This window comes from Myotis brandtii, unplaced genomic scaffold, assembly GCF_000412655.1.
Source record: "Myotis brandtii unplaced genomic scaffold, ASM41265v1 scaffold573, whole genome shotgun sequence".
NCBI classification, from domain to species: domain Eukaryota; kingdom Metazoa; phylum Chordata; class Mammalia; order Chiroptera; family Vespertilionidae; genus Myotis; species Myotis brandtii.
In genome coordinates, this window is record NW_005370145.1 from 2,552,302 (window position 1) to 2,564,362 (window position 12,061).

The following is a 12,061-nucleotide window of genomic DNA, read 5'->3' on the forward strand; positions in this document are numbered from 1 at the left end:
GAGCTCTGTGTGCCAGCCCTCCGCTTCCTGCCTGGCACCCCGGGCTCCCCTGCATCTGCAGCTGGAATTCGCCCCGAGGCCCAGGCAGGCGCCAGCGGACTGCTCCGGGCCTGCCGGCAGTCAGTGCTTCTGTCCACCACTCGCCCTGCACCCCGATCACAGTCCTCTGACACGTGGGCACCCCGCCAACCGCCTACACCCAAACCCACACACCTCCGTGTCTGCCTGACCCACTCTGCCAAGAGCCTTGCCCGGGCCCTTCCCCGCTCCCTGAATGTCCCTAGTGTTCATCTTCTCTGTGAACCCCTCTTCCCACAAACCCCCTAAGCCCCCCAGGTCCTGGCTGATCGGTCTGGGGCCTTTACCGCCGTCTCTCAGGTGTGTCCCCGGGTGAGCAGCCTTGGAGCTGATTATAAATGCAGAGCCCCAGGCCCTGCCCTGGGGACGACTTAGATGCGCCCTGACCATTGGGCAGCCCTGCTCTGAACTTTCTAGGAGGTGAACTGGCCCATCAGTGGCTGCACCTGGGTGATGAGCACCGTCACCTTCTCTGGCACCAGTTCGGGCCCCATCAGAAGCCGAGTGGGGAAGAGTGTTCCGGAGGGAGGTGTGGACACGGATGAGCCTTTCCATGGAAACTGGACCTCCCCAGCTGCCAGAGCCTCAGGGCGGTGCTCACGGAGGTCTAGGCTGATGAGAGGGCCCGCTTCCCAAAGAAGGGGGGTGGCTACCTTCCCAGAGCAGAAAGGTCTACCCGAGTCTCAGGACGGCGTCCATTATTTCCATTATGGCCACTGCCGCCACCATCCAACTGGACACAAGCATCCAGCCCAGCCTGGAACCACCATGGGGACACTGGGTCTCCGGGGCAGATACTCAACTACCTTCTGGAAAGCTATGTCCCCTGCTGGGCTTTCACCCTGTGGTGTCCCGGCTAGAACTGGGCCATGGGGTAGAAGGCAGGTGGGTAGATGGCTGTAAGCCAAGCTTCATATGTGGGAAAGTTAAACGGGGCGGTGACAGGTGGACTGCAATCGCCGCAAGAGAAATCCAAGCGGCCACTCTGCTGCTCGGGGAACCGGGGGAGCTAAGAGTCCCTTTCCCCGCCATGGACATCCCTCTTTCCATCTCTGTCCTCCTCCCCTCCTCTTCTCCGGACTTCTCTCACAACGGCCCAGCATGCTTTCCTCCCTGCTCATGCCTGGGGCCCGTGAAAGGCGCCCCCAGCACTCAGGGCCCCCAGGCCCTCTGAGTTTAACAGTTGGAGCCCACAGCTCCAGGTTGTCAGAGCTGCCTCTTTAAAACGTCGAAGTCATTTTGGAAACACGCAGAAGAAAAGCAAGCTGAGCCCACACCTCGGCAGGCGAGCAGGGTCAGTTCTTACCATCAGAGGACAGCTCATCTCCTTGGGGCTGCTACTCGGAGGAGAGGCTGGGGTCCTGTCTGAAGTCCCCGGACTCAGGGCCAGGCCCCCGCCAGCTGCCTCCGCATGGCACCCTCTGCGGGAAATGAGGCTGAAGCGAGCGGCTCCCCGGGTCAGGGCTCCGGGCACCCAGAGGATGTTCCTGTGGCTTCTCTCAGGGCCGCTCTTTCACAAAGAACCCGCTACATTGCACAGTTACTTCCAAATCCGCTCCAGCCCTTGTGGGAAGTCATCGCCGCCGGACTTTCCAGATGCAGCTTCTCGGGGAGTTCTTTCTCCACCCCCCTCCCCCTTTTTTTTAACACTCTCTCTCTTTTTCCCCTTTCTCAGCTAAAAAAAGTTGGCTGAGGTCACGACATACAATGGCCAAGCCTGTGTCACTGACCAGATGCCTCCCACCCCCAGGCCTACGGACAAGGGCGCCTTTGTCCACTGCAGTTTAGGCGGGACTCCCTGGTCCTGCCCAAGCCCTGCTGGGGAATGTTCCGCCAGCTTCTTCCCAGCCCGAAGTCAGGGCTCTGGCCCCGGCCCCAGCCCCGGCCCGGGCTGTGTGAACCCAAGGCCAGATAAGGCCCAACATAAAAGGAACAGAGAATGATCCCCAAAGAAGCCTGTGTTAGATCTTCCCAAGGCTGGGGAGCTGGCGCCCAGAAGGGTAAGATGAGGGCCCCCTGCTTCCCTCTCCCTCCCCACTTCCAGATCCGGACAGACTGTGGGCGAGAGACGCTGTGCATCTCAGATGAAAAAGGGCTGCTGATCGCAAAGCTGTTAGTTGCAAGTGGGGAAAGGATTGGACCCTGAGAACAATGCTGCCTCCTCCCACGAAATGAACTTAGGTGGGGACTTGGGTCCTTGGTGAACGTGTCACATCGTTCCATTGAGAAAGCATTTTCTGAGCAGCTGAGGGTTTAGCACTTCAAATGCCCCACGTTTCTGTGGGGTTTTAGGAAGTGATTCTCTATATGGAAGAAAATGGGATTTTCTGTGGGGACCCAGGTCCTGAGGCCGGGGTGGTTTCCTATCAAATCACTTCTCTCAAATGTTTGTGTGGATGAACTGCTGACTGAAGAAGCTGTTTCAATGCCAGCTCCCTGGGTGGGTGGGGCTAGGAATTCGGTGCCATCCCCTGGAGACCAGTCCGATCAGGGTCACACCCTGTTGATTCAGCAGCTGTGATACGGGGAGCAAGGCCTCCACACTGTGGTTCCTTCAAGGGTAAAGTGGAGATGATCACAACATAGTCCGCAACAGGTGGCTGTGAGGATAAAGGGGGGAAAGCCATACAAACACTTAGCACCGTGCGAGGGGATGTGAGGGCTCAGTAAACGCTGGCCATGTTGTTGCTATCAGCAGCGGCTGAAGATGAGAGCTGCTGTTTCCTGGGCACAAAATAGTTTAGGCTCGGCAACCACTTACAATCCTACAACCTAATTAGGAGCAGGCCAAGGACTGTTCTCCAAAGAAGATCTACAAATGGCCAATGAGCACGTGAAAAGATGCTCCGATTCGATAACCACTAGGAAAATGCAAAGCACAACGACATGTTACCGCACACCCAGTGGAATGGCGATCAAAAAACCAGGAAAAACCAAGTGCTAGTGAGGACGTGAAATGCTGGAACCCCTGCTGGTGGGGATGTAACGTGGTCCAGCTGCTATGGAAACTGTATGGCAGCTCCTAAAACATTAAACATAGAATCACCATATGATCCAGCAAGGCTACGTCTGGGTATATACCCAAGAGATATGAGCGCAGGGACTCGAACAGATATATCTGCACACCCCCGTTTATGGCAGCATTATTCACAATAGCCAAGGGTAGAAACAACCCGAGTGTCTACTGATGGGTGAATGATAAACAAAATGTGATACACACACACACACACACACACACACACACACACACACACACTCACACACACTGGGGCATTATTCAGCCTCAAAAAGGAAGGAAATTCTGACACATGCTACAACATGAATGAACCTTGAGGGCATTATTCGAAATAAAAAGAAGCCAGTCACAAAACCGCAAACACTGTATGAATCCCCTTCTGTGAGGTTCCTAGAATAGCCAGGTTCATAGAAATAGAAAGTAGAATGGCGGCTGCCAGGTGCAGGGGGGAGGGGGCAATGGGGAGTTACTGTTTAACGGATGCGGAGTTTCGGTTTTGCAAGATGAAAAGGTCCTGAAAATGGACGGTGATGATGGTTGCACAAGAAGGTCAATGTTTTTAAAGCTACTGAAAATGGTTACACTGGTACATTTTTTGTTATGTGTGTTTCACTACACACACACACACACACACACACACACACGTGCGCGCGCTGCGCACACACAGGCACACACACACAAACACACACGTTCGTTTAGATCAGCGGTTCTCAACCTGTGGGTCGCGAGTGCACACACGGGCACACATACACACGTTCGTTTAGATCAGCAGTTCTCAACCTGTGGGTCTCGACCCCTTTGGGGGTAGAACGACCCTTTCACAGGGGTCGCCTAAGACTATCGGAAAACACATATATAATTACATATTGTTTTTGTGATTAATCACTATGCTTTAATTATGTTCAATTTGTAACAATGTAAATACATCCTGTATATCAGATATTTACATTATGATTCATAACAGTAGCAAAATTATAGTTATGAAGTAGCAACGAAAATAATTTTATGGTTGGGTCACAACATGAGGAGCTGTATTAAAGGGTCACGGCATTAGGAAGGTTGAGAACCGCTGGTTTAGATGGAGATGTGAGCCACCTCATGAGATGCACAGGGGCAGGGTCTCCAGGGAAGGTGAACCGTGCACGCCCAGCCTCTGGGTGAGTGCAGTGATTAAGAAGACTAGAAAACGAGGTCGGGGCATCCGTAGCAGGGCTCACTATGGTCCAATCTCAGGGAAACTGAGGCAGTTCCCATTGTGGCCTCCAGCCAAAGGCAAGGGATCTTTCTGGTCACTATAAACCATGAGGCTAAACTTCTCCGACCTGAGCCAAGCAGCACCAACCAGCCCTGTGGGCATTCGATTCTAACCAAAGTTATGTCGGGGTGTGTACGACTTGCAAATGCAATCTAGGGGGTTACCATTGGGGTTATCCCAAGTTCTGAATGAGGAAGTCACTTTTCTTTTGCTTGATTGATAGTCGTCTATCATTAGAGTCGCTGTGAAAAGCATGAGTTGTTCTCCCTTTCTGGGTTTCTGTAAACAGGTAGGTTTCCACATATGGGGCCATGTGAGCAAATGAGAAACAGTAGGAAATCCGAAAGCAAAAAGACACAATCATTTCCACGGAGCTGCATTTTCTGGGGTTTAAAGGCATCAGCTGCAACCCACCCTCTTGTTCTTAGTCTTTGTTTCAGCTGGGTTGAAAACTGAAATACACATACCCAGGCCAGGTTCACTAGAGGCCCATCTCTTCCTCTTTTTGGTTAATCCTCACCCAAGAAAATTTTTTCCATTGATCTTCAGAGAGAAAGTGGAAGAGAGGAAGAAGAGGCAAGAAAAGAGGGGGGAGAGAGAGAGAGAGAGAGAGAGGTGAGAGAGACGCATTGACTGGTTGCCTCCCACACGCGCCTGGGAATCGAACCTGTGACTCTTCGGTCTACGGGCCGATGCTCTGAGAGAGGGAGGAGAGAGGGAGAGATGTGAGAGAGACACATTGACTGGTTGCCTCCCACACGCGCCTGGGAATCGAACCTGTGACTCTTCGGTCCATGGGCCGATGCTCTAACCACTGAACAACCAGCCAGGGCAAAGCCTATATCTTCTCTAGAATGAATCGTGTTGTCTCATAAAGATTATTAATAAGGAAGAACATCTGGGCATGGCGATGACTCACTTTTTCTAATTGCTTCACAGTCACGAAGGGAAGAATTATTCACGAGCCCGTGCAGTCTCCAGGGTGTAGGACCTCGAAGACCCCCGACTCCTGATAAGCAGCCCCTTGGCTACATGACCAATCAAGTTACTAATAGTAACTAACAGTCACTGACCACTGTTTCCTGAATGCTGTGGGCAATGCGGGCAAGCACAATACAAAAGACTGGGCATCCGACATGGGGAAGATAAGTCACAAACACAGTGAAAAAAAAAGGAGATATAACTAACAAGGGAGTCTACACTAAGTGCCAAGTGATAAACTGACAGACAATAAGAGCTTTCAGAACCCAGAGCTGGGCAGGCCCGGGGGAGGCTTCTCAGAAGATACGGAGTTTGCCTGGCAGTGGGAAAGGAGAGAAAGGGCTCACCCAGAGCAGAGGGATGTCAAGTAGGAAGCAGCATAAGCCTGGGTGACTGATGAGACGTGGGGGGCCTGGGAGAAAGTAGAAGTTGATTCCTCAGGGAACAAGGCAACCAGGACGAGTAACCCAGCCAAGATCAGCTGCGGTGGGAGTAGGATTGGGAAGGCGTGCTAGATGCGCTGGCTTCATACTTAGGTTCAAAGTGACTGGTGCGCAATCGGGGTGAGTCTGGCCCTTAGTACATGGAGCTGGAGCACCTGCGTGGGAATGGCGGCGAAATCCTGGGGCTCGGCTCAGGGTTCATAGAGAAGGAGGAAGAGCTGAACCTTGGGGCGTGTTCTCACTTACGTGATGGGAGAACGAAGTCTCCCTGCTACTCCTTGGACCCCGTGCCCTGCCCTAGTGCCCTCCTCCAGTGCGTGCAGACCCTGGGGCCCCTCTCCAGGACCCTCGAAGGCAAGAACCAGCTCTTCATTCTTTTCTGCTCCAGCCCAGCCCATGGCTCAGACTCAGGGGCTACATGGTGGGGAAGGGATGAATGTGAGTCCTGGAATCAGAGTCACAGAAACCAACTGAGGAGGGAGTCCCAAGAAGAAATAGGCAGTTCACAGTGCCCGAGTGAGACACCGAGGAACATGTTCACCAACTACAAAGAGGAGGCCCCGTCCCTGTCTGGCTCAGAAAGAGGGGTGGGCGTGGGAACCGGATCTTCGCACCCGAGGGGCTGTGAGCGTGAGGCACACAGGGAAGGAGGGAAGATCAATAGAGAAGAAAGCAGGAGAGAGGACGAACTGGATGTGGGTAGTGCTGGCCCCGGGCCCGCTGGGCCAAGGGCTCCTGTGAGGTGACTGGCAGCAGCTTCTTGCACTCAACACAGTCGGGTCCAAGGCCCCTCATCAACCAGAATATCAGAGAACCAGGCAGTAGAACAGCAGTGCTCAAGGGAGAGCCAGTCTGCAAACAGGAAGTGAACTGGGAGATGTGCCCATCACGGAGCTACTGGCAAGCAACTGAGGGAAGGATTTACCCCTCCATCAAGGTGCCACGGCCAGCGGCAGTCTACATGCATGCACTCTGTCTGCTGGTAGATGCAACATCTGCACAGGGTCCTGCCTTGTTCAGGAATGAGTAAAGGAAGGCGGGAAAAGCATGTGGAATCAGGGTGAGTATGTGCCATCCTGGAGGCTCAAAGGAAGAGCACATCTCAGAAAACAATTCAGAAGAAAATGCCGGGAAACCGCTAGAATGCAAGAAAAGTCGTGAGCTCCCTAAAAGAGGAACAGAAATTCACAATGGAAAAAAACAGCCAACATAGAAAGAATGACCCAAGGAAGAAAACGGATGAGGTAAGGATTACACGAAATTGCTTATTTAAATCCACAGTAGGCAGATGTGAAAAAAATAAAAATATAAAAAGGTAATTCAATAAAGTGCAGGGTAAACTTAAAAAGAACTCCCTAAATCGCAAGACAGAAAAGGCAATAAAGAAGCAATGTGTGATTAAGAAGTGTTCCGTTAGAAAAGACCCCAGAATAGATTAAAATCAATAATCCATTATGAAAATAATAAAGGATAATTTTAACATCATGCAAAAAACAAAACTAAACAAAAAACAGGCAAAGGGAAACGTTACCTAGGGAATCAGTTTTTTCGCTCACTGCTCCGCAGGGCCTGGCATCGCCCCTCTACGGGCGCTAAGGAGAAATGCCACTGAAGCCAGCGTTTCGTGGGGCGCGCTCCATATCTTGTCCATCACCAAGGGTGTTCTAGAAACACCTGTTGAACGGTGGGACGAACGGCACTGCACATATGAGATTCTGTCTGCAAGTTGGAGATCTGAGACGTCCATAGCCAGCCCAGTTGCAGCCATGTTTCACGTGCAAGAAACAGGAAGGTTCTCTAAGACGTGCAAGTGAGGGTCCCGCCCACTCACGCCCAGGCACCGAGAGAAAGCGCAATTAGGGAGATGACAAGGAGAAGGAAGCACATAAATGCACCTGTGCCTGACCGATTTCTACTCAGTGCAGACCCCCAACTCAGAAATCCAGCAAACCGTGTGCCCTCCGGTGGGCTTCCCAGCCCCGGGCTACACTGGGCCCGAGCATTTCCTCCTCCTCTGCCTCCCTCTCCTCTGGAAACAGGTATGGGTTTCTCCTGCAACATCCTTCAAGGCCAGTCCCGGCGAAGCCTCGGGCCATGTGGGGACACTTAGAGCTGATGCTGCCTTTTGCATCCATGCACAGGCCGACCAGGGGGAACGCTGAGGCGCTGGGGACCCTGCTGGGAGAAGCGCCACACAAAAGGCCTTTGTCCCCTCCCTCGCCCCGGCAAGGCTACGCGTGTAGAACACCACAGTGGCCACTGTCGTTGCCGAGAAACTTGAGTAATGATTTTCTGCATATTTAAAATTCATTTCAAATGAACCAAGTCTTTCCCCGCTCTGAGATAAGTAAAGACTAATAAGCCACCCAGTGACTGATGCTTTCTGTCATCAAAACCCTCTTTATATCATCTTCTAAGAGTAGTTCCGGCTTTAGAAATCAGAGTACCCAGCATGATCTCAACTATGGAAAAAACAAAAAACAAAAAAACAACAACAGCGCTGTGCCCACCCTATGAAGAACTAAGGAGACACACAAAAGTGTTAACCAAGGTCAGCGCTGTATTGTGGAACTCCTCTGGCTGTTTTAATTATCCTATTAATTTTATTACATTAAAAAATTTTGTAGTTAAAAAATAAAAATTTGATTTTTAAAAATGTGTTTATTATGTTTACAATCAGTAAACCACTGCCCTTCCCCCAAATCAGCATATAAAATTCCAAATATATTATATGATCCCAGTTATGTAGACAAATATATACAGTAAAAAAAGGGGGAAAGAATACTAAATGTTTTTTATTATGTCTGCTTTTCTGTATTTTCCATGATGAGCATATTTATTTTAATGCATGTAAAGAAATATTTATTCCATCATGAGCTAATGTATGAATATAGTCTTATTTTTAAATATTTAGATAATTTAATTTACTAATAAAATCTCCCTTGACGTGTCTCATCTCACTCGCCATTTCCTAAAATGAACACTGTTGATCAGATTAGGATTTATTATATGATGTTTCAAATGGCAGGAAGACTTGGGCAGGGAATTGTGGGGGAAAGTATTTTTAAGAAAATGAACTGAATTAAGATAGCATGAGCAACAGTAAAGAACATTCTCAAAATTAGGGGTGGAAAGGAACTTAGAGATCATTTGGTCCCATGTTGCCATTTTACAGATCGGGAAACTGAGGTCCAGAGACAGACGGGGATTGAACACCAAGGCTCCCCAGTCCCAAAGCAGAGGCCCCTCCTCCTCAGTCCTGATGCGGATGTTGCCATCATGCCTAAGGGACTAGTTCTGGTCAGATGGCAGAAGCCAGACCCCACCTAGGACAGATCCTGGGCTGACCCCATTACTGTCCTGTGCCAGGTGACCCTGTCCATCGAGTCTGGCTCTCTGCTCATCCTGAGCCACTGGCCCATGCCTGTGGCTGGTGAGCCCCATGAAGAGAGGGGGAGCAGAGAGGAAACAGCTGTGCACACAAGAGGAGTGAAGTCATGAGCGCACTTGATTTTCCCTTTGGCAAATCCTCTTCTGCCTATGTTTTTCCACTCATTAGAAATGCAAATCTCCACTCCAACAAGGGGGCCTAGAAGATTCCAGAAACTTCTAGAAACCACCCTGTGACAGGGAGTCCTAAAACAAGGGGGGCATGGATGCGTTGGGATGTGGGCATGGGTACGAAACAGAAGCTACAGCCCCCACAAGTCACTCGGTTGCCCACAGACATCCATTTGCTTGTTCCCAAACCCAGCTTCTAGAGCAGTGGTTCTCAACCTTCTGGCCCTTTAAATACAGTTCCTCATGTTGTGACCCAACCATAAAATTATTTTCGTTGCTACTTCATAACTGTAATGTTGCTACTGTTATGAATCGGCATGTAAATATCTGATATGCAGGATGGTCTTAGGCGACCCCTGTGAAAGGGTCGTTCGACCGCCAAAGGGGTCGCGACCCACAGGTTGAGAACCGCTGTTCTAGAACCTCGGGGAAGTCATGTCACCTCTCTGAACCTCATTCCCCCCCCCCCTTTTCTACAGATAGATATAGAAACACCACCACCTACGTCACTGAATTCTTGTAAAGAGTTGAGGGCCAAAACCATGGTGGATCCTCCGTGATATTAGCCTTGCCCCAACTTCCTGTCCCCATTAAATCACTGAGCAACCTGGGAGGAAAGTCATTGGGTGAAGTCCCCAACCCCGAGTCGCTCACGCTGCCGTGCCGGCGTCCCCAGCAGCCCAGCCACCTGCGCAGAGCGACACACCCTGACTCCTCTGGCACAGACAGAGCCCATCGCAGGAGCAAGAGCGAGGGCATGGGAACTGGAGTTACAGCACCCAGTGGACAAGGCTGGAATTTAGAGGATCATGAGCCGAGACACCCACATCTCCACAGGCCACTGGAAAGCAGGCGACACCCCCTCCCCCAAACCAGACCAAGACCAACACAGCCCTAGACAAGAGCTGCAAACTAACCCAGCAAGGCCCTGGCCGCCGTCCGGGAGCTCCTGCCGACGCCTTCACGTGAACCCTGTTGCCATCGCCAAGGACACCCCAGGGAAAGACACCCCTCCACACGCCACGCTCCTAAGAGTGAGACTGGCTGGATAACAGGAAGGACAACGGGTTAGGTTCCTTTTCTCTTTTTTCTTCTTCTTCTTCTTTTGTTAATCATCAACCGAGGATATATTTTCCCATTGATTTTTAGAGAGAATGGAAGGGAGGGGGGAGACAGACAGAAACATCTATTTGAGAGAGACACATTGATTGGTTGACTCCCACATGAGCCCTGACCAGGGCCAGCGATCGAGCCTGCAACCGAGATATGGGCCCTTGACCAGAATCGAACCCGGGACCACGGGCCGACGATCTATCCACTGAGCCAAACTGGCTGGGGTTAGGTTCCTTTTTTCCTCACTGCACACCGGCAGGGTCGGTCCCACTGCCTGGACGCCACACTAGGTACTGTTAGCTGTTCTCAGCTGCTGAAGCCCCGGCTGTGGGGGCCAGTACTGCGAACTCTGTAGCTCATCCAACCCTCACGAGAACATCAGGAGAGAAGCTACCGCCTCACCCCACCCCCTGTCCCTGAGGCCGGCCTGCAGGGTGCCCTGGGCTCCCCTGTCCAAAGGCGAATACTCCAGGTAGAGGTTCTGCGGGAGCCATGCTCAGCCAGCCCCTAATTACCCATTTCACACAGGAGAACGGAATAGCGGACTGCCAGTGGGGGGGCCTCATTAACGGCAGTGGAGGTGCCAGGGGAGAGGAGGAAAGTGCCAAGAGTAGCATTTCCACAGCCAAGAGCCCTGACCAGCCACCACGCTGAAATGACACCTGAGAAGAAAGTCAACTGAGAGCCACTGTGGAGTTTGAGCTGGCAGAGCTGGCAGAGCTGGGAGCCGGGGCAGGCAGCCCCACCCACAGGAACAAGAGGACAAGGCAGCACCCAAGCTCAGCTCCCATGAAATCCAGGAGCGTGGGGCCAACGCTCCAGCCGGGACAGGGGCCCGCCTTGCTCTGCCCAGGGGCCAGGGCCTCACTTCTTGCTGTCTCCTGGGAGATGCAGCCCCCGCCCCGCCTGTCTCCCTCCCAGGCAGGCTGGTCCGCTCCTCACCCCCACGGCGGTGATCGGGCGTCCTGTGACCAGCAGTCCTCACCCCCGGTGTCTGAGCTCCCCAAGTTCCCAGGCACAGAAACCACACCCAGGAAGTGTGTGCTGAATAGATGGAGTTCCCCTGGTCTCGGTCCAGGATTTGTCAGCCCACTGAGAAAGAGGGGTTCTTACTTTCCTGGGGTCACCTGGGCACCCACGTGAGGGTAGAGGCAGAGAGGGAGACAAGAAGGTGGAGGGAGAAGCACCGTGTGTGTATCTGTTGTACGCAGGAGGGGCTAACACTGAAATACCTTCAGAGGCCTCCAAATCCCAAATGAACAGAATGGGGGGGGGGGTCAGCAATGCCGTGGCTGGGGGCTCTGAGAAAGCCCCTCATGGGCCTAGAGCCCCCCAAGTAGATACGCTTGGGAAATGCACTCTCTTGGCCTGCGGGGACTGCCCACTGGTGTCAGTAAAGCCATCGGCCAGACGGAAAGCAGACAGAGCCACGTGACCATCTAGGACAGTGGTTCTCAACCTTCTGGCCCTTTAAATACAGTTCCTCATGTTGTGACCCAACCATAAAATTATTTTCGTTGCTACTTCATAACTGTAATGTTGCTGCTGTTATGAATAATAATGTAATATCTGATATGCAGGATGGTCTTAGGCGACCCCTGTGAAAGGGTCGTT

General features: G+C 51.9%; 1 protein-coding gene across 4 annotated transcripts in view; it reads right to left on the reverse strand.

The window, feature by feature from the left end:
- Positions 1-12,061, reverse strand: part of GAS7 (growth arrest-specific 7) — a 208,312-nt gene that overhangs the window by 89,099 nt on the left and 107,152 nt on the right. Inside the window, exon 1 of one of the 4 annotated variants that reach the window (XM_005878810.2) lies at positions 1,385-1,685. The exons of the other annotated variants lie outside the window; for them this stretch is intronic. Within the exon in view, the coding sequence (XP_005878872.1) occupies positions 1,385-1,402 (18 nt within the window). The 5' untranslated portion in view covers positions 1,403-1,685. Of the gene's footprint in view, positions 1-1,384; positions 1,686-12,061 lie in introns of those variants that run through there. 4 annotated transcript variants of the gene reach the window in all.